Here is a 23,482-nt window from a genome sequence, read left to right on the forward strand (position 1 = left end):
ACAGGAATACTCTCAGCCTGACAGGTCTTCAGGCGGATCCTCATGACCGGGGCAAGAACATCAAGAGTATCAGAGATAGAGGATTATTGTGTGGAGAGGGCTGTATCAGGATGTGAGTCAGCCCGAGGCAGAGGAGGCAGAGGAGGGGGAGAGAAAGTGGTAGCAAAAGCCTCAACTGACACACGCTTCATGGGTCGGATGACCGAGAAGGTAGGTGGAAGTATTGGAGTTGGCTTGTCCTGAGGGGTAGCGAGGGAGAGATGGGAGGAAAGGAGAGAGTGATCACTCCAGGAGAGAGGAGTGGTCAGAGGGATAGAGAGGAGGAGGTCTGAAGTGATCAGAGCATCCAAAGTATGTCCTGCAGAGTGAGTCGGGCCAGAGCGGAGAATAGAAAGCAAGAGAGAGTCTCAGTGGTCGTGAAAGAGTACAGAGGAGGGACAGGAAGCATCCAGGTGTATGTTGAAGTCTCCAAGAAGGAGGAGTTGAGTGGTCGAGGCCAGGAGGGAGGGGAGAGGTCTGCCCGCTCAGAGAGGAAGGAGGAGATCAGACCAGGTGGCCGATAGATAGTAGCCACAGTGAGAGAGTGGCCAGGAGAGGGAGAAAGCCTACAGACAAGGCATTCAAAAAAGGAGTAGGCCTGCATGGGAATGACAGAGGCAAGAATTCACTCCGGAGAGATCAAGGCTACACCACCACCGGAACGGTTGGGTCTGGGTGCAGAGAGGATCTTGTAGCCATCAGGGAGGAGAGTGTCAAAGCTTGTGACAGAGCTGGCCATGAACCATGTCTCGGTGAGACCGAGGACATCAAGGTCAAGTTCTTCCAGGAGGTGGCAGATGTCGGTGGAGTGTTTGACAGCTGAGCGAGAGTTGAGAGTGGCAATATATAGAAGGCTGCCATCCTTGAAGAACTTCCGGGGAGGTGTACAAATCAGAGGTACACTCTGTAGAGGTATAGAAGGAGCCAGAGGGAGGGCAGAAGAGGAAAGAGGGCAGGGAGGCCAAGGGGGATGCAGAGGCGCGAGGCAAGGAAGCTGAAGAAGAGAGAGACGGGACAGCAGGAGAAGAAAGGAAATTGATGAGGCATGGGAATCGTCTGTCAAAGAGGAGAAGATTGGCCTGAGGACCTTGCACCATGACAGTGCCAATAAGGTAGACATTAATGATGACCTTAGAGGAGTGGAAGGGGTCCAGGAGTGCCTCCCAATGGGTGCCACCATTAATGGGTGAGGAAAAGAAAGAAGAGAGCACAGAGACCATAGGAAGAGTCCAAAGGCCTGCCGAAGGAACGACAAAGAGGATGTCAGTAAGGGTCTGACTGGTGGAAGTGCTGGAGTAGGTGTCAGCGATAGGGAGACCAGGGTTAGAGGCCAAGATATCCTTTTTGAACTTCTTCCTGCCAGACTTGGTGAGAAGGGGAGGATAGTCAATGGAGAAACTGTTAGAAAAAATGGGACAGACAGAGAGTGCCATAGGTAACGTGGAGGAGGGGGAAGAAAAGAGAAAGTAGTGGAGGGAGGGTGGGGACTAGAAAGGTGTGGGGGGAAGCAGGAAGCAGTAGCACAGGGTAGTCACTGGGCAAAGCTAAGTTCAAAAACAGCAGCACATGTATATTACAGCTAAGTTCAAAACAGCAGCAGATGTTACCAACAACTAAGTTCAAAACAGCAGCAGATGTTACGAACAGCTAACTTCAAAAACAGCTGCAAATGTTGTAAACGCAGTCCAGTCAAAGGCAATAAGCGTGGGAAAAAGGGTAAGATGGGGAGAATGTGGAAAAAGTCAGGGGTGTGGAATGACGAGATAGGGGCGACTAACCCACGGTTGCACAGGTGATAGTGTCAATGTAGTTCAAGGTTCCGGGAAAACGTTAGAGCACCATTCCCAAGGTGCATAGTAAGGGTCCAGGGCGACCTCACACACTGAACCGGCAGCAGACAGGGAGAAGACAGGGGCCTTAGGAAGTGGGCCCCGCAGAAGCCTGCCGGTCCCCAGTTGGCCAGAAGATGAACAAAGTGGCCAATGAGCACAGAGAGAGGGCCACTCCAGGCAGCCCTCACCCAGATGAAACTGCGCCGGCCATCTTGAAAATGCTGCGAGGTCGGCAAAAAAGGCACAAAGGGAGAGGGAGATTCACTGCAGCTGCGGCTGCAGATGAAACAATGCCGCAGCTTGGATGATGGCAGGCAGTGTGGTGATAAAGTCCATACTTTACACACACTTTCGAGGAAACAAATATTTTTTCTTTTTTTTCTTCTTCAAAACAGCAATTTCCTTTTTTAAATGAAAGGCATCAGGAGAACGTGGTACTCAGACCTTTTGGACATGGCCACTACCCTTCACATCATCTTCCCCGGATGACGGACCTTCTCTCTCAGGAAAGGGGGCTGGTTCTTCACCTGAGAGTACACATGCTCGACCTGCACACCTGGCTTCTGAAAGGCCATTATACAGGGATTGGGACCTTCCAAAAGACGTGATAGAGGTGTTGCTTTCGGCCCGAAGGCCAGCAACTAAAGCTCTATACCACTGCCGGTGGAAGAAATTCTGCAGCTGGTGCAGAGCACTGGATGTGGATCCTTTCTTATGTGACACCTCAAAGGTGTTCTCTTTCCTTCTTCATTTCGCAAGACAAGGCCTTCAGATCGCCACCTTCAAGGGCTATCTAGCAGCACTTTATATTTTCAAGCGCATGCCAGAACAAGGATCATGCTTCTCGATCCACCTTGTGATGCATAAAGGCCTGGCCAATACTACACCTTTCATTGTCCCGACATGTGATTTAAACCTAGTGTTAATATTTATCATGGCTTCCCCATTTGAGCCATTACATTTGTGTTCTCTGAGGCTACTATCTTGGAAGACAACCTTTTTGGTCACCATTTCTTCCGCCCGGTGAGCAAGTGAATTGCAGACCTGTCCTGTAAGCCACCTTTTACAAACTTTTCCAGTGAAAAGGTGACTCTTAGAGTGTGCCCCTTGTTCCTCTTGATGGTCGTTTCAGAGTATCATATGTCACAGACAATTTGTCTGCCATCCTTCTATCCACCTCCTCATCCTTCCAATCAGGAGGAAAGGCTACATAGGCTCAATCCCATCAGCAGGACAAGAAAATTCAGGCTGGAAGAGCAGCTGGTCATTGGATGCACAGGCCTGAAAATAGATAGAGGAATAACAAAGCAAACCATCTCTAGATGTATAGTGCTTTCTGTGTCTGAATGCTACACCAGAGTGGGTAAGGAAATCCCTGAAGGCTTCAGGGCACATTCCACTAGAGGTGTGTCAGCTACCTCTGCTCTCCAAAGAGGGGTATCTGTAAAGGAAATCTGTCAGGCCGCAACATGGTCCTCCATAGACACATTTGCAAAACACTATTGTCTGGACACAGTATCCACAAATGAGTCTCGTTTCTGCAGGGCTGTCCTCCAACAGGCGGTGACATACATAATCGCCAGGGAGTTCGCTCCTCCCCTCCTCCGTAATTGGTCTTACTGCTATGGGAGTCTCTCTAAAATGAGCAATCCGTTGGAGGACACAATCCATTAGAAGGACAAATTACTAACCCGTGGTAATGATCTTTCTACTGGATGTTCCTCCCATGGATTCCTCATCGCCCTCCCAACCTACCCTGCAGTTACAGAGCTCTCTAATACAATTATACGATGATCTACTTTAACGCTAAACATTTTTGTCTCAAATCCCTAACGCGGCTGTGCAATGGGAAAAAATGACAACTGAGGTCACGGGCCACTGAGCGCATTATTTGTACCTGCCTCGGCATCACCTACGACAACTCAACGGCCATCGACACCAGTGCTCACGAAGCCGCCTGCAGGGGAAATGTTTACGAGAGCTGCAAATCGGGAAAATAAATATCTAAAATGAGGAATTCATGGGAGGAACATCCAGGAAAAAGAACATTACCTGGGGTAAGTCATTTATTCTTCCAAATGAATAGTCTAGGGCAGGGGTCTGCAACCTTTGGCTTTCTAGGTGTTTTGGACTACAACTCCCATCATCTATAGCAAGCATAGACAATATCAAGGGATCATAGAAATTGTAATCCAAAACCTCTGGAGAATCCAAGGTTGCAGACCTGTGCTCTAGGCGAACAGATGCAGTTTTGTACTTTTCTTTAAAGACTGAATGGTTAGGTTCATCCCTCTGAGATGGTGGAGGCTGGTTCCAAAATGCCACCAAGTGGACTCTGCAGTCATCTTTAAATAACTGACCTTCAGGATGGTGCTGGATGACCATAAAAGTCAGATCGCAGAGGATACACATGAAGTTACCTATCAAGTGTGTCCTGGAGATACAGAGGAGAACAAAATGTCGGGCGCGATGCGGGTTGAAAACGAGGCTCTGCTAGGCTGTTGCTAGGCAACGTGTGTTTGTTTGTACTTGAACAAGCACTTCCGACAGCAGGCGGAATAGCCGGCGGCCACCCCATGGCCACTATAAGTCCAGCTGCCATGTTTGCCCACCTTAGACCTCAGTGCTCTCTTCCATGGAGCGGGCAGGAGCCCCCAGCAGACACCAAGGCCCAGCCAGGAGCCCAGCTGCCCCTCTGCGCCGTGGGACTCCACGTGTGCCCTCCGGAAGGAAGACCAGCGGAATCCTCGCCCCGCACCCCTCCTGGGCTCTACCCTGCACTTTTGCACTGCATCCCATGCCTATTTGGCCTGCCCTTGGGCCCACGATCCGCACGCGCTGACATTTCTAAAAACAAAATGTTGGGCGCGTTGCGGGATGAAAACGAGGCTCTGCCTTGGGCTCGTTGCTAGGCAACGTGTGTTTGTTTGTACTTGAACAAGCACTTCCACTGGCAGGCGGAATAGCCGGCGGCCACCCCAAGGCCACTATAAGGCCAGCTGCCCTGTTTGCCCCTGTTCGCCGCTGTCCGGCGCGAGGCGCTAACACCCTGAGTGATCATCCGTACCCTTTTCCGGTGCCCAACAAGACAGCCCTGTCCTGAGCCTGTCAGGAGTCGTCCGGATCCAGGGCCAAGAACTCTGCCCAACTACTGCTAAGTACCACCAGGGACCCAGTGATACCTTCCTATTTTACCGATGGTAAGTCCTCACTCCGCTACCCTCTCCAATGACTCCCATCTATTTTCAATATGTTTATGCTCACGCACGTGACTTTTTAGCTTATTCTCATTATACCACCTAGGAATGTTGGTTACACTAGAGTATCCCCGCTTTGCTACTGTCACGCACGGCTACACAACGTCATAACTGTTATTTCTTATGGCTCCCATTATCACTCCTAGAACACATTGTATTTGTGCTGTGCCTATAGTCGCCTAGAGACCACATTGCTCTTTTGTTATGCCTTATGGTCGCCTTGAGACCACACTGCTATTTTGTTGTGCCTTATGGTCACCTAGAGACCACTCCTGCCATTACTGATTGCGCCCTATGGTCGCCTAGAGACCACATTGCTATTTTGTTGTACCTTATGGTCGCCTGGAGACCACATTGCTATTTTGTTGTGCCTTATGGTCGCCTAGAGGCCACTCCTGCTATTACTGATTGCGCCCTATGGTCGCCTAGAGGCCCTTCCTGCCATTACTGATTGCGCCCTATGGTCGCCTAGAGACCACATTGCTCTTTTGTTGTGCCTAATGGTCGCCTAGAGACCACATTGCTATTTTGTTGTACCTTATGGTCGCCTGGAGACCACATTGCTATTTTGCTGTGCCTTATGGTCACCTAGAGGCCACTCCTGCCATTACTGATTGCGCCCTATGGTCGCCTAGAGGCCACTCCTGCCATTACTGATTGCGCCCTATGGTCGCCTAGAGACCACATTGCTCTTTTGTTGTGCCTTATGGTCGCATAGAGACCACACTGCTATTTTTTTATGGTCGCTCATCTGCGCTCCTGCCTATGCCTTATGCTGCTCGCAAGTGACATTGACATCTCTTAAGTACCTTAGGATGCCTTTTAGCCCACTCTGAACCCATCTGTTCCTGCTTACCTCAGACTAGGGCCACCCTACCCTACCTGACTGTGCCCTCCTCTACCCACAGCCCCTCCCATCCTGCAATCATGCCCATAGCTTCCTGCAAGCTGGCCGCTGCCACCACCACGCTGCTCACCCTCCTTGCAACACTCACTGCCCTCCAACTCTACACAGCAACCCGTCCCAGTGCTCCCACGCCACTTAGCCCACTCCCAAATCCCACGCAACCAGCTGCCACGGATACCTCACTAACTCACTCACCTCGCACAGACGCACCCCTTGCACCCTGCGTCGCAATAATGTATAGATTGGAAAGACTTAGAGCACGCACACAGACCACTAAATTCAGCACACAACCCCCTCCCATAGAATGCAGAAACTATAGATTGAGCTCCCGCACCATGTCCATACACATCCCTCGCATTAGACACCCACTCTCCCACAAACAACCACTCACTAACCAAACCACACCCCACAATATCACCACACATAACATAACAGACATCCACCACCCACACCTCCACAAACAAACCACACATCAAATGTGCCCTCCTCAATGTCCGCTACCTCCCAGCTCATGCATCAGATATTCATGACCTCATAACCAACAATAACATTGACCTACTAGCCATCACAGAAACATGGTTACATGAAGCATCAGGCCCCGCCATTGCACTTGCACTACCACCTGGCTTCACCATAGTCAGACAAGAAAGACCAGAACTAATAGGAGGCGGAGTAGCCCTCATCTATAAGGAGAACCTCCAGCTCCGATTTGTCAGCCACTCCTCGACCAACAACTCTGACCTCTTATGAGCCAAACTCACACTGTCACCCAACAGCACCATCAACATTCACCTACTATGCCGCCCCCCAGGCCTCACCCCAGACTCTCAGGAAAACATCATCCACATCCTCAGCAATAATATCAAAAGCTCCACCAAAACCCTTCTACTAGGAGACCTCAATCTGGGGTTCAATGATGCCAAAGACAAATCTGCAGTCACCCTCACCAAAGAACTTAGTGACCTAGGCTTCACCCAAAAAGTAGAAAGTCCTACTCAAGCCAAAGGCCGTATTTTAGACTGGATCGCAGACTGTAATTGCCTCTCCACTATCACCTCTTACTCCTCACTGCCATGGACCGACCACAACTGTATCGAATTCTCCATCCCTATCACCAAAAACCACAAAACTCTGACCCCTGCTAACACTGCACAAGTCACAAGCTCAAAAAAACTCAATGAGGATAACCTTCGCTCCTACCTTAACACCCTCGAACTAGCACCCCCATTCGCTAATGACCCCAATACTCTAGCAGACATCTACAAAGATGTCATCACTAAAGCTATCAATGAAATAGCACCACTCAAATGGAAAAAAAGAAAAGAAATCACTACACACCAACTCCTGGTTCACTGAAGAACTGCACTTAATGCGCTCCCACAAAAGAGCAGCACTAAAAAATTGGCAATCCAACCCCTGCAGCAGTACCAAAGACAAATTGGACTTAATCTCCCGCCAATATAAAACAGCCATCACCGCTGCCAAAGCCAACGCCTTCAACACACGTATCTCTAATGCCAAATCACACTCTAAAGAGATCTTAGCCATTTTCAACGAGCTCATCTCCCCCCCCGATACCCCGGATGAGATAATCAAAGATGAAGCTTGGTGTGCCAGCATTCAAGCGGCCATGCTACACCAAATTGACCTTCTCCAACAGAAAATCAAAAACCATTGCAAAGCATTACCTCAAAAGACAGGATCCAAGCCTACCAACGCCCCACCCACCTCGTCCAAGCCCACCATACCTGACTTCTCCTTCAGAGACGTCACTGAACCAGAAGTCATCAACCTACTAAAAAATCTCAAACCCTCCCCCTGTAAAGGCGATATTTGCCCACCAAAACTCGTCAAAGACTGCCCAGACCGCTCTTTACGGCTTTCATCAATGCGGCTTTTAAAACAGGCATCATCCCAGCTAGCCTCAAAGAGGTTTGGGTCTGGCCCCTCCTAAAAAAAACTACCCTCGACCTCCTACAACCCAACAACTACAGACCAATAACCACAGTGCCATTCCTCCTGAAATTACTGGCCAAAGCTGCACACTGCCAAATCCAACACTTTCTGGAAGCCCACTCCATCCTCGGGACCAGGCAATCAGGCTTCCGGAAAGGACACGACACAGAAACAGCCCTGGTGGATCTGAAAAGCCAAATCACCCAAATCATGGACAAAGGCAAGCCAGCTCTCCTGCTCCTTCTAGATCTCTCAGCCGCTTTCAATTTGCTTGATCACAAGACCCTCACTTCACACCTCACACACTCAGCCAACTTCTCTAAAGAATCAGCTCTCTGGGTCACCTCCTTCCTAGAGGGAAGAGCCATGAAAGTTTTCTCGGACATTGCCAAAGCCACTCCCACCACAATCCATTGCGGGGTCCCTCAAGGATCCTGCACTGCACCCACACTCTACAACTTGTTCACTAAGCCTCTTTTTGACAAACTCGACTCATACCGTATCACGTACACGAACTACGTGGATGACACACAAGTACTTCTACCCCTCTCAGAATCATATCACGAAGACGCCAAGGCACTCCATACGATCTACTCCATCATCCAGGCCTGGATGGCAGTTAATGGCTTCTGCCTCAATGGAGACAAGACTGAAATCATGATATTAGGTCAACAGAGCACATTAGAAAAACTGGACAAACTGTACGCCAACTTCTCCATTGACAACTCCATCATCCCCGTATCCACAGCTGTAAAGGCACTGGGAGTATACCTAGACTCTTCTCTATCTATGACCAGACAAGTCAGCGCAATCACCTCCTCATCTGCGCATACCACCAAACTCATAAACGCCATCAAGCCATACCTCTCTAAACCCAACTGCCTCTCTATAGCTAGAGCTACCATTGGAGCCAAACTGGACTACTGCAACGCCCTCCTAGCAGGCACCTCAGCAGAAAACCTTAACAGACTTAAAGTCACGCAGAACAATGCGCTCCGGGCCGCTCTTAGCATCCCAAGAAGAGAGCATATCTCCCATGCCAGACACTCAGCCCAGTGGCTCCCGGTCAAAGAGCGGATCACACTCAAAATCCTCACCCTCACACACAAATGCCTCTCTCTCTCCGCCCCGTCCTATCTATCTGAGACCATCTCTAAACCCTCTTCCTCCCGTCCCACCAGGACGCAATACACCAATTTACTCTACATCCCACGCATCAAAAAAGCCAAAGCCGGTGGCCTAAGCTTCCCCTACACTGCCGCCAAGACCTGGAACGCTCTTCCTGCAGACATTAGAGCGGAGAACTCACTCCCGATTTTTCATAGGAAACTGAAGACCTCCTTCCTCGCATATTAATATAGGACACTCGTGAATCCATGTAAATATACTGCATTGCAAATCTGTACAAATGTGATATTTGCCACTGTAAATAATGTATATTATGTAAATAATTCACTCTATGTAACTAAGATATGTCTGTAACAAGCGCCACGATGCGCCCAGGCTGACGTGCGCTCTACAAATGTTAATAAAATTTAAAAAAAAAATGTAAAAAAAGAATCGTGGATAGGATGTGAATATCGCGTGTATACATTGAATCACAATATTTTATTGATATATGCAATTGAAAGAATGAAAATCAAAATCAGTTTAGTCTTTTGACAAACCATAAATTAGACTATTGTGTACTAAATGGGTAATAACTCAATTGACCACCGCACTTCCCAAACCTAATGTCTTGTTTGCTCAGCTGGATCATTGTGTCCAATGAGCATTACTTTCCAAAGGCTGTATTTTGTTAGTTGTTCCCAATACACAGCGACGTCTGGGTTGCTACACAATTTGTCCCTATTTGTATTTTCACCTGCCTCTTTGCAGATTGTTTTACAGGAGGTGAGCGGGGGTGACCAGTATGGGTGGATCGTGTATCGGTCCTGTTTGCTGCAGCCATGCAGGGGTTTCCCACAAGGTGCTTCCATCTTCGGCAGCATTCTGCTAGATTTACCTGAACATGAGATGTCTATATCGTCATCTTTCTTTCGAGGTTATTGAAAACATGCCAACTAAAATGGTTGGTTAACACCTCGGTTTTATTGTAAGTATAAACCTCTGGGTTTCATGGTTTCTAAAGACACAAACACATTGCCTTTCGCCTTGTAATGCTTCCAGTATGGTTTCAGGTCCAGGCGCTATACTTCACTGCACAGTTGTGGATTCTAACCTTTTACCGTTCACCCAGCTTTGCTCAAATCCTTGTTTTTGTTGCTGTAGTAGACATGTCTAAGGAGGCATGGGAGCTGCTTTAAGATGAGTAGCTAGTGAGACATGCACTAATGTCCTGGTGCGTTATTTATAGTAGAAGGTTCTGTTGATGTTCAGAAGACCGTTTAATATTAATAACATGGTCTGGCATTGACAACATAATTAACATACATAATTAACCTACATAAAAAAGGGGACGCATACATTTTGGGGTAGCACAGTGTACAAGTTGTGCATGAAACTCATCCCCAATGAGGTGTTGAGGTACGAGTGCAAATCGAAGCTAAGTGCAGCAAACTGCATAATCGTAAATGTTTTCTTGACATAGCTGGTTGCTGTTCTCACAGTAGGCTGTGGTCTCTTCAGGGCAAGTTGTAAAAAGCAATCCTGTTACTTGTTTTTGAGGATATTTGTCTTCGTGTTGACTTGCAGGCGAGCATTATGCTTCAACTTCTTTAATACACTCTTCAGCAGTTCCAACACTTAAAACCGCAAATAAACAAACATGTTCTCTTTTTTTTACACCACATTTCCCTATCTTCTTCTTCCTTTCTGTAGTCCTCTGCACTTCCTGTCTCTAACTCCTCTTCTTCTTTGGATGGTCTGAATGGATCCATGAATGTTACAACGGTAGCAACAAAACTTGAGAGTCAATAGCAATCCTGGTAAACTGCCACTGCATCAAACATTCTAATGGAAACAAACCCGTCCTGTGGGCAAGAAGTCCTCGACTGCCCTGACATATGACCTTGTTCAGCCGTTCTTCTGATCTTCCCGTGCCAAGCGGAAAGAACTCTGTCAGGGAGGGAGAATGCAATGCCCAGTTACCCTAGAAGCAAAATCATATTGTTATAACCATCAAACATCACAGTGCATGTGCTGGGTGGGAAAGTAATGCTTGCCTCTGTGTCTTTAATAGAATCAAGACTCCCCATGTTAAACTTCATTCTATGTCCTGACCGGAGGAGAACATTATGCTTGTTCAATGCTCTGTATCACTGCCTCTGTCCCAGATGAGATTGGCTTGACCTAAAAAGCCTCAAACAAGCTGACGCTTGACCAGTCTGCTGCTTGCAATATGTCTATGAGTGACGCCCCCACTAAGAATGCCTTGGATGCCATTGTGCCTCTTACCGAATGGGCCCCGAAATGCGTCAGTCGATCCCTGTCTGTTGCATGATCTTGCGGACCCACCTGGCTATTGTGGCAGAAGCCACTGCCCTGAAAGGTTTCATACAAGCGATAAGCGACTGTGTCACTCTTGCTGGACGACATTCCGCTGTTCTGGCTTCATACTCACAAATGCAGGTTGCCACTCATTGCGGCTGACCATGTAGGTAGGAGTATGAGATAGAATAGGAGTTTGTTTTAGTCCTCTTCGCTAACGTGAAAGTCACGCCCACTGGCCGAAGTTCTTTCCATCCATCTCCAGCGCTTTGATGTCTGAGACCCTCCTACATGATACCAGACATAGGAACATAGCCAGTTTCCCAGGGCGGAAGCCGAGGGAACACATGGGTGATTTTATGAAAGGCAAGTTCCATTCGTCCTGTGCAATTTGGGTGGTTATGCAAAGCCAATTTAATTAAATGTGCTAATTTCATGCACCGTCACATCCCATTACGTTTGTTAATATGCCCTCGCCCCCACTTTAATTTTTAGGACTTGCCTAATATGCCCTCGCCCCCACTTTAATTTTTAGGACTTGCCCCTGCAGTTTCCCCGACAGCTGTGTCATCGATAGGTACTTATTTCGCTAGAAATGCAGCACACCGTTCACATCCCACAGGTGCACGTATTTCAGAACCTAGAGGCCCTGGAAAAATGGCTTGAATGGAGTACGCTAATAGTCCGACCACTCTTGCTAGTGCACGAAGGGCGATGACCCCCATGTCAAGGCACTTCCTTATGTCCCTCTTGATATCTTTCATCTTTGCTGGTAGTCTAGAGCCGCTTTCTTCGTGTCTAGCATGAAGCCCAAGAAATCTAGCCTCTTGGTCGGTGCCATATCTGACTTTTACTGATTGATGAGGAAACCCAGCTACGACAGGAGATCTCTCACCCACTGTATCTGATACATGAGTGTCGCCCTGTTTTCCGCCAGGAGCAGGATGTTGTCAGAGGTATACGATTATGCAAACACCCTTCTCTCAGATGGCCGCTGCCACCGGTGTCATCATCTTGGTTAAGGCCCACAGGGCTGATGCTGAACCCAACGTTAGCGTTTTAGATTTCCAGTATTGCGCTTTCGTATGTCTCTGCTACCAAGATCGTAAGGTATGCATACTTTAGATCCATTCTTGCTAGCCATTCGTCTTTTCTGAGGATGTCCTTCAGCAAATGAATGCCTTCCATTTTGAAGTGCCTGTATGCCACCCAACTCTTCAGCTCTCTTAAGTTTATGACTGGCCGCACTTTCTCTTTCCTGTCAACTAGGAACATGTTGCACCCAAATTTGGGGTGGACTGAGCATGGTTCTATGGCTCCCTTGGACTGTCTGAGCTCGTTCTGCAATAGCGCTTGCTCTGCCTGTGGCATTCGGATGGGGCATGGCCAGCTGCACTGATTCCATGTTTGTATGAACTCCAGGTGGAAACCCCTGGCTGTCTGCAGTACCCATGCATTGCTGCAAAGCGTGTGCCAATTTAACGGATTATTTAGTCCTACCAAGGTTTTGATAGCTCAACTAAAGCGGTTATTCCCCAAGCCCAGTTAGAAGAAGGGACCATGTTGTGGTGACCAAATCATGATCACTCTTATTTTTTGGTATCACCACTAGGTCCTTTATCCATTCATATAAGGTTCTCGAAACAAAGAAGTGGTCTAATGTCGCTGTGTGTTGGACCCTACACAGAGTTTTACACAGTGGAATGTCCCCTTTGAGTGTACCGTTGACCATAAGAAGGCCTCTTAAATTCATTAAGGCCATCCAAGCGTTTGTTCTTATCTGTTTAGGCCCAATGGTATTAGACAAACAAGAGATGTTTAGATACCCCATTTTCACCACCCCAATTATCAAAGGGTCCAAAACACACACACACCAGCAAGAGGAGAACTCCTTCCATAAAAGCCATAACGGTAATCCCCAAAGGGTTCCAAAACAGGTTAATCAAACCCAACAAGACCTCTGAGCTCCCTATCTCCGTTGACCAGGCAAGCCTCGATAATTGTGAGAACCCGTTTGGAGAAAGCCATGGGTACACCCCCAGGCCATGGCCATTTCTACATGATGTCAACAGGCCTGATGTAGGTCTACCAAGGTACCTTTACCAGCCTTTACCTGGGAAAGGGAATTACTGTCAATTACTAAGGCATCCATAAGCCATGTTTTTTGTAAACAAAAGACATCTAAACGGCCAGGGGATTATCATCATTATGTAAAAGATGTGTGTGACCTCTGGTATTCCACCATTCCATCTGGATGTGTAGTCAAGTCTCCACCCCCTTTGTGGCTAAACAAAATCAACATTAACCGTCAAAGCCCCTGGCAACCAAGACCAATCATTCTCCCACTGTGTCTCCTGCTGTATATGACCAAATTCAATTTGACGGCCTCCCGTGTGTGTACCTTGAGTGCAAGTAATCCTTAGTGATGAAAATTGCGGGTGTGGATTCCATTTCGTTAACAGCTGAGGTGTGAGAAGCCTCACTTGTTATTTTTCCCATGCACTCACTTCAAATACTGCATAACCCAAGGATCTAAATAAAGCCTCAACCTCCATAATTATGAGCTTTACACATTTATTTTGAATGAGTTTTGAGTGACTTTCAAAATGAAGACAGGTTGAAAATAAGGCACAAGTCTGGAGCGAACGTTTCAAAGCAGTTGCACTTGCATAGAGGACACCCAACCCTCTCTAGCGATTGACAAAACGAAGAGGCCTAACAGGCACGTATGGTTGCAATGTATTTCCTTTTTTCCGAGTTGGACATGACTGCTTCCTTTTACTTTCTACAATCACCATATGGTCTAAATTTCTGCTTGCTGCAATGTCATTGTTACGAAAACATCATAAAATATTCGTATTTTCCACAGCAGTAAATATGAGAGTCACGTTGTGATTTAGTAGTTGCTGTATATATTATTGGAGTAAGAAGACCAGTTCCCCAGAACTGCACACCTTTCATAGATCGACATGCTTCTCAGAAAATTCAGTTTCTTCAGGTTGGGAATACTCGCTAACTTTATATTGGGCGAAGGGCGTGTTTCGATTACTATTTCCTGAGCATTGGTGAAGTACTGCATCACCTCTTTTCCTACCAGGGCTGGCATGAGGCTCCCGCCGAGGTAAACATTTTAACCTGGCCTAAGAGTCTAACAGGAAAACTGGAGCTGAGTTTTGATCCCTTTATTCATCATTTAGGAAATAAAACATACAAAAGAAAGGTAACATGTACATATCCTTTACATCAGAGACATGCATTCCAATTGTAAAATACATATGATAGCTAGATAACCAATCCTACTATAACGAAAATTCACAAATTCAAAACCTTAATGCACTAATACAAACCTCCATTCTGCAGTAGAAATAAAACTTCTAACAACACCAGACAATACAACACCAACAAACTCAACACACAACATCAAATAGAATGACAATAACCCCCATCTATCACATTCCAATAAACATCAGCTATATAATTAATTAAAAGAACCCCAAATTCTAAGATAATGCTCCTCTCGCTTTTGTTTCGTTAGCATTATCTTCTCATAGTCAGACAAGGTGCAGACATCTATCAGCCTATTATCTACCGCCAGCTTCTTCCTTGATTTCCAGACTGCTACTACCAATACCCCATTGATCCATTCTGTTCTTATGCTAACCATGTCTCCTCTCTCCCTGCTTGATAATAAAATCGTCGAATAAGATGTTTTTGGCAGTGAGTCTCCCAGTATAATGTCTAAACTATTCAAGACACCACTCCAAAAGGTAGACACTCTCGAGCACGTCCATAGCATATGGAGCAAAGTGCCCCCATTAAGACCATAGCCCCAACAGATATCATTGTCTAACAATCCTAGCTTGGCCATTCGAGCAGGGGTCTAATACAATTTACAAAGGATTCTCTGTCCAATATACCTCAGTCCTAGATCCATCTTTGACTGCATGCCACTACGAAGCAGGCTTTCCCATTCCTCATTCGGAATATCCATACCAAGTTCCTCCACCCAAGCCCGAAATTTTTTTCCCATGATTCTACATGAAAGTTATCCATCGGCATTAGTTTCATCTATGTTGACACTGTACATAAGAGAACGGATAACCTCACAGACCGTGGGTATCTCTCTCATTGGATCCCCTAACATTCCCAGTTGCTCAGTTAAAAGAAACTTCAGGTCTCTATAACGTGCCCGTTCCCTACCCCCAATCCCGTAGGATTCTCTAAGGCGTTTGAAGGATACCATAGGGTCACCTTCCCAGACATCACATATCCTAAAAATGCTGAGTTTTGGAAGAGAATTTTGTTCGAAAAGGGTGAACATTGGCTCTTTTTGTCATTGGAAGTAAATAAAGGCACACTTGATGGAAAAAGAGCCACCTGCTGAGTGACCTGGCCCCACTAAATGGAGAACTCTCTGCTAATTGCTCCCCGACAATCTCCTGGGGAAATAATCCTTTGGCATCACAAACAATTACAAAGTATAATCATCATCGGGTCTCAAGATTCACCTTCAAATGCCTGCACGGTGGACAATTGTTCTGAAGTGGCCACTATGTGACATTCAACATTAAATGAAACACCTAAATGAATACTTAAATATGAAGTATCTAGCTGTACTTGGCATACACCGCACCAGCTCCCCCCTCTCTCTCTCTCTCTCTCTCTCTCTCTCTCTCTCTCTCTCTCTCTCTCTCTCTCTTTCTCTCTCTCTCTCTCTCTCTCTCTCTGTATCTCTCTCTTTCTCTTTTTCTCTCTGCACTCCCTTTCACTCCATCTCTCTCCATTTCGCACGATACGACCCTCCTTATGAGTTGGCAGTATTTCTGTCCTATCTTCCAACAGGCCCTTTGAGAGTAGTAAAAAGTCTCCTTAAGCGCCTTTTCACCTTAATGGATACACTTGCCTACTATCATGCTTAAATCAAAAGACATCTGTTAAGGCCACTGGAATACCACTAAGTATGCTGTGCGAAGGTTGGCACCAGCTCCCACCCTTGTGCGCTGAAGCTGTGTGTGTTGCAGAGTGGAACACACTGTTGTAAAGTAAAATAAATATAATATTAATGGTGTGACATCATAGCATTAGTAAATGTTGGCTTGTTCAGTTTCCACAATATATATTGTCTGATTTTGTGACCATATTTTATAAGAATTAAAGACGTTTTACCCTGCATAAAAGGGATAGTGCAGGTCACTTCCACAAGATAATTGCATGAACATCGCCTTCAATCTTTCAATTTTTGTATCCTCTAAATACCCCAAAGATGGTAATTTTGTGTGTGATAGGTGGTAGGTAAGTTAGTGGTCCTGAGCTCAAGTCAGGGTCTTGGAACGTGGGTAAAACTTACCTAGCAAAAATTAGAGCCCATTGGTGCAGGCGCAAAACAATTAAACCAAGATAATGGTTATCGGTGCGCACAGGAATAAAAACAGACCTCTACATTGGGAACCAGCCGGTAATAGGCTGGAAACTGTGAATGCTTATATGTACTTGGGTGTCTCCATTACTAATAAAATCAGCTCCACTTTCTTGAAAAGTAAAATTTGCCTTTAGACTAACAGACGGGTTGGTGCCATCAGAAGATTTTTAGCAGCCAAGGTAGGTAATTCCAAAGAAGGCAACATTAAACTGTGTACATCTAGCATAGTCCTAGGTGTGTGTTGTATGGAATGGTGATTTTCTCTTAAAAGCACGTCCGTTGGTTAGAAAGGTTGGAGGGGAAGCTATGGAGAATCATACTGGGCCTTCCTAAATGTGTACTGGTTGAAGCTATATAGTGCAAATTAGGCCTAAAAGCTCTGCTAACCCTGTGGAGGTGTGTAAGATGTCAGCTGTACATTGAGTTATTGAAAGAGAAGGGTGCAGAAATTTTGCTACTTACCATATTTGTTGATTTGTTGAATCACGCACCTGAAATAATGAAGCTTTAGAGGCTTTAAGGGAACTCGTGTCTTTTAGCATTTCGTTTTTTGCTGAAATAGGCATTACATTCCTTGAAGGTGATATTGTGGGAAATATACCCATTATTAATTTGGGCTAGTAATCGATACAATAAAAACGAAGGCGATCTTATGGGATAGAGACCATACCTTGGACAAATTGTCAGCCAAGATAAATTATGCTGAACATGTAACACAAAGTATACCCTTCACAAGACCATTTGAGTATATTGTTAACACTCGTAGTGTCAAATTGAGATGTTTTATTATGAAACTATGGTTCAGTTTATTGCCGACCTTCTCGCACAGAGGTACTTGGCTGAGCCTTACAGGAACAACAAATCTATCGTTTAGGTAAGCAATCTATAGAAACTCCACACCATGTCTTGACAAGGTGCTCCTCCCATATAGACCATTTATTCACTGAGATATATCAAATTTGTCAACGACATTAGATATACACAGTTGGATCAGTTTTGGTCCAGTGTTTACTCAGCTGGTTATAATGGCTGCATCTTATTACATTTGGAGAGAGGTTGAAAACCTGTTACCATCTATAGTGTGACTAGTCATTGTGAATGTAAAGATATTAATAAGAAACATTATATACACCAAGAATGCTTTTTGTAAATGCCATGTTGTAGGATTACAATTAGGACAAATAGTAGTATCTATGTGACATGCTGATTTATGCTGATTATTTATTTACATTTTGTGCTTGTTTTTATTGAATTTGTACGTTTTATATTTTATTAAATATGAATTTTCACAACTATATTGTAGATTTTAATAACATGTACATTGAATAGTTCAGAAGTCTTTTATTTAGCCAGTTGCACTACCATACAATAAAAGCTAAAACAATTGGAGCTGTTGACAATATAAATTAACGCCCTGTTCTATTTTTGGTTCTGTTATATATCCAAAGAACCCCTCTGTGGTTTTTAATACCTTTATAAAACATTAGAGCCCACAACCGAGGTCTCTATTGTGTGGTAGGGGTCCCATGCCGAAGTTAAGAGCCGCTGGTGATGGCAAAAGGAATCTACCACACAATGAAGCCTGCTTGGTGCTAGCACATTTAATGCTTGCGCAGGGTTAAAAAACAAACTCCTCACCTGGGACTTCCTGGGACGGAGCTATGGTGGACCTTTCTTTTCATCTCATGGCTATTTTCCTGGCGTGGTATTTCTCTCCGTGCCTCCATGCTTTGCTGTGCTGAAGTGTTTGTGGACCTTTCCTTATGCCTGCATTTCTCCTCGCCTACAGCAAGCTTTCTCACCCTCCCAGTGTCTGCTCACACTGCCCCCAAACCACTTAATAATACCACTGCACACCAGACACCTTATTACAGTCTACCGACAGTAAGGTTTAGAAATGCACGCTTTAGAACTAGGCTGATTCTGCGCTTGAGTGAACACAACTTATTAAAATGTAAACCGGGATGGTGAAGTCACAACAGTGAGGCAACCATGAATTTCAAATGACTTTGCTTGGGGATCCAGCACTAGTAGAAGGCGAACATTGCTGACCACCTTCTAACAGAAGCTAGGTAGCCTAGACTAAACACAAGTAATACACATTTTGTCAGATAACTACACAGTACAAAGAAAAGCACAAGTGGATAGAAACTACTGTCGAAGCTTGCTAATTGGCTACAAAGTTAGAAACATGTCATCATGCAAATTAAGCCAGCATCCCATATATGAAGTAAATCGCTACCTTCGGGTTTCAAACCACAGTTTCTCAAGTTTACCTTCTAATGGGGATCAGATTTGGTGCTGATGTTATGTCCATGCATTTCTGTTAATATTTTTTCATTTCAGTGCCTGCCAATATCTGCTGGCCAAGCTTTCTTTGTTAAACCGTGACCCAGCAGTACACATGCATGTGTGCCATTTGCTTCTGCATGTTATGTCTCACGGAGACTATCAGCCCAGCCTATGTAACTATTAACTATTGGTCTTTTGTTTAGGTTGCAAGAGACAGCATTAGGAATCTCCCAGATATTCAGGACCTGGGCTGGATTCAAGTGGACTTCACACCTATAAAGCAGGTTCTTAGCGCATACGCTTTTAAATGGATGTGGACATTCACAAAATACCTCATAGACCAGGTAAGACCTTGCAGTTTTGGTTTCTCGAGTTTACACCAAAATATAAGATGTAAAGCAGCCTTTTAGGCCAAAGCACCTGTTACAGAATCTTTGTGTAACCATGCAATTATGGGCTTAGTAATTTAACTTACCATCAACTTTTTATGTATTCTGGGTTATTACACTGGTGACGTTGCCTTATGAAATATTGTAGATTTTCATTATTTGTAATGTTTTATTAACAATCAGTGCTTATGGTGGCATTGTTAGCAGATCTATCATTTATGCATAATTTCCTAACATGGGATAGGAAACATTATCCCCACAAACAAGAAGCAGGGTGGACACCCGACCCCAATGGAGTGCAAGATGTTGCAGCCATTTTATCCTTACATCAAATCTTGAGGTTGTCATAATGATTTTGTATGGTTCATGGTTACAAACACTTTAATGTTAGGTGAGTGTTGTGAGAAATTATGTACACTATGTACTTATTGATTGAAGTATACAACTCTTTTATCACAGACATAAAATGTAAAATATAAAGATTCTCGTATTCCCCAAAATGCCCTTTGATTTTATGCACAGCAGCCATAAACCCTCACTTTTGCTATTTGTCCCCTTTCTCATAGGGGTATTTTGAAAGAGAACTTTTGATCAGGCATCGTTTTAGGGTTATTGTTTTAATAATGTGCTTTCCTCAGTAAGAAAAGACGAGAGTAATGTTTCTGTTTATGACCATTACATATACTGGAAGTTATCATTAGAAATTAATATTAGAAATTATAAAAAAGGGCCAGTTTACAAGATGAGTACAATTAAATAATGTCCTTTATTAATAGATTTTTTTCAGAGCTACCCAATAGTTTGTCTCTGCCGAAGTCCTCGGAAGTCCGCACTCTGATTGAAACCAATGATCTATTTCTTCTGTGTTCACCCAGGCAGTGTTTACTTTTGCTTGCTCATCATTGGTTGGTGGGTAGTGCTGCTGAACCTTTGCATTTGTATAGTGTACACAAACACGAATCATTTAAAAACAGACAAACTAAATGGTATACCTTGTACCCTAGTTCTTTGGTCCCTTACAATGTCTGTCAGAATCCCAACACCCCTGATAGAGCCTATCCATATCGTCCACCATTCTCCCATACGGCCAACATGCTCTTACTGTGATGCCAACCTTCCTGTAAGTACACTTGCAGTGGCAAATCATGTCATGAAATATCAGGCCATTTACCACTTCGGGGATTGCCTTTGTCAATACTGCTCTCATTATTTTTTTAACAATAAAAAAGCACCGTCATCTCCTCCTTTAAGAGAAATCAGTGTTTTTTTCTCTGGTCATGCTGCTCTCTCCAACATCTGTGTGGCTCTAGAAACTGTGCAACTGACAATGCAAGTCTGGGGGGGAGGAGGGGGAGAGAGAGAGAGAGAGAGAGAGAGAGAGAGAGAGAGAGAGATTGCAGCTAGAAAATCTGTATTACATTTAACATCATTCAATACATATTTTTTAAATTGGGAATCAGGAATCAAATGTGTATTTTTAAGACCTTAGACAATTAATGTGATATATGAGGGTCATATTTATAACCATCAAGCTCTGCTTAATTAGTTTTGTTACATATCATGTAAATAATTTTAGTTAGAGAACATTGCAAGTATGGATTTTGTGGTGCTTTGATCAATATTGCTGCTGGGGAAACAATTTGAACGGTCGAGCATTGCAATTTGATATTTAATCCCCCAGTTAATTAATATTTTCACAGACAATTATTTAGAACAACGGCACACAATGTTTTGCTTACCCCAGCAAACATTTCCGGATTTAAATGATATATTGTTGCTGTTTTTTTAATACGAAAATGCCGGTGGTTCTATAGGTTCCTGTTATTAAGTGCTGCCTGTGCCAGTTCTTAACGCAGTAGCAATAAATTGCCTTCTTTGAGAGATTTGCCGAAATCAATCTTTGTTCATGGTCGGCCATCGTTTTAGCAGTACATTTATTTCTTTGCCATTTGAAGGCAACTGATGTGAATTGCAGGCAATCTACTTGGAGTTTTTCTCTTACTGGTACTGACAGTGAAAGCTGTTCACTGATTATTTTATAAACCACTCCATTGCTGAGAACTTTATTGCATAACAAAATGCCTGAAATGTATCATGGTGGTCAGATAGGTCAGTGTGTCAATTGCTTTATTATTGGTGTATGATCAGCATCTCGAATTCCGATGGGAAGAGTCAGCCTTTCATCCTTCTGAATATGGAAAGCTTGCTATTGTATTTCATATAATCAAATAATAATTGCACCTGGATATTACTTAGTGTTCTTTAGTGTTAAAGAACATTATGAACTTTACTAGAGCACCACTTTAGTAGGAGATGGCATATTATTAAACTGGTAGCACCTTCGATATTTCATGCAGATTTCCTGACTACTTTAGTAGGGAATGGCCCTCTATCTGCCCCACTGCTCTTTTTATTGCCATCACCTTGTTGTTTGGTAATGTTCTACAGGTGTGTTAAGGTGTGCCAGGATCACACAATTAGTCAGATTATGACTTGGAGATGGAGGACTCCGGTGCACGTCAAAATTCAGTTTTATTCAAACAATGAATCCAAGCCAGGACATCATAAACGCATTTCATTCTCATAGCTCTAACATTTTCAACGACGGTAAGCATGTTTTGTAACAAAACTGCATCAGCAAAGACATCACATTACACTTCCAGTTTACAAAACCTACAGGGAAATTGGGTTGGTGAATGGCTCAAAAACTACACATAGGATGTATAGGGGTTAGTCACTCTGTTGGTTGATATATATCTGATGGCTCCTCCTGGATCCCTCGCACTATTGATACGACTTCTACTACATTGTTACGGGGACAGGTAATTGGTTGGCGCTATCCAACATAGGCGATGTGACAAGGGGGCTTCTCATTGGTTGGCATCTAGCTTACCAAACCTTGGACATCCTGAAAAGACGTCAAGATATGAGCAAGACATAAGTGGGGGAAGAGACTTCCATGGTCTGCCATACTTCCAATTAAAGAATACTTCTAATCTTGCAGAGGCAGTGAAGCCTTCCCTATCCTTTGTACTTGGCCTTGTGTGCTGTCTGGTGTCTGTGTGCAGGCTGAGGGAGTTCTGCAGGTGTCTCATCTATGTTTGGCTCGTACTGAATAGTCAGTGTTCTTTATATGTGGATCACGTGTTAGGGTACTGAGTCAGGAGCAGGTAGTGGCTGGTCAGCCCCTGGAAAGGAGTGGCGACATCCTTGGATTCATCACAGTATCGTGTTTTAGAGTGGATTTCCTTCTATTTATTGAGGTTTTAGCTAATTCTAGTGTGCATGTTGTGTTCTTTGTGGACACTTATGGCGCTAGTCAGTAACTTTCTATAAAGTATTTTGGCTTACTGATCTCGTGCACCTGGACGATTAATTGATTAACTGGGGAGTCGACTGCTTCTCATCCTGAGAATTGTTATCTAGTGCCTGTGCTCCGTTCATCAATTACTCCCTTCCTAATTTCTGACCTTGGCAGTGGCCATGAGCTACTGCTTGGGCTCGGCATGAGTTTCTACAAAATGTTTTTTTGCAAATTCAGCATTTTCATTTCTGAGGCCTTGCTAATTCTGAGGCTTGCTGCTGCCTCCACATTCGGAGAATGGCGGCACTCTTGTCTTCCTGTTTCCACATTTGCGACCTATAGCCACCTCTACTCGTCTGATATATCTGCCATATGCTGATGTCACTGCGAGTGTATTCAGCATCTTATCTACCTATTATTCAACTGCCCTATCAGTGTAGTGAGTCCCTTTCTTGGTACACAGGAACCTCCTGTCCTTTTCTACTATGTTGCACATTGTATACAACACACTATTTGCGCACTCTACAAACTACTTTTAGTCCTAACTTGTGTCGCACAATCTAACTAATTATGGCAGATTGCATCTACATTCACTTTGGTTAAGCATATTGTTTCATGGATCTCAGTTTAACTCATATTGTCAACCACCCCTTGATTT

General features: G+C 44.6%; 1 protein-coding gene across 1 annotated transcript in view; it reads left to right on the top strand.

Annotated features, from left to right (window-relative positions):
- Positions 1–23,482, top strand: part of LOC138487325 (uncharacterized) — a 2,513,852-nt gene that overhangs the window by 647,086 nt on the left and 1,843,284 nt on the right. Inside the window, exon 24 of the mRNA XM_069613924.1 lies at positions 19,335–19,475. Within this exon, the coding sequence (XP_069470025.1) occupies positions 19,335–19,475 (141 nt within the window). The remainder of the gene's footprint in view (positions 1–19,334; positions 19,476–23,482) is intronic.

Source organism: Ambystoma mexicanum, chromosome 9 (assembly GCF_040938575.1).
Source record: "Ambystoma mexicanum isolate Mex_15411 chromosome 9, UKY_AmexF1_1, whole genome shotgun sequence".
Taxonomy (NCBI): domain Eukaryota; kingdom Metazoa; phylum Chordata; class Amphibia; order Caudata; family Ambystomatidae; genus Ambystoma; species Ambystoma mexicanum.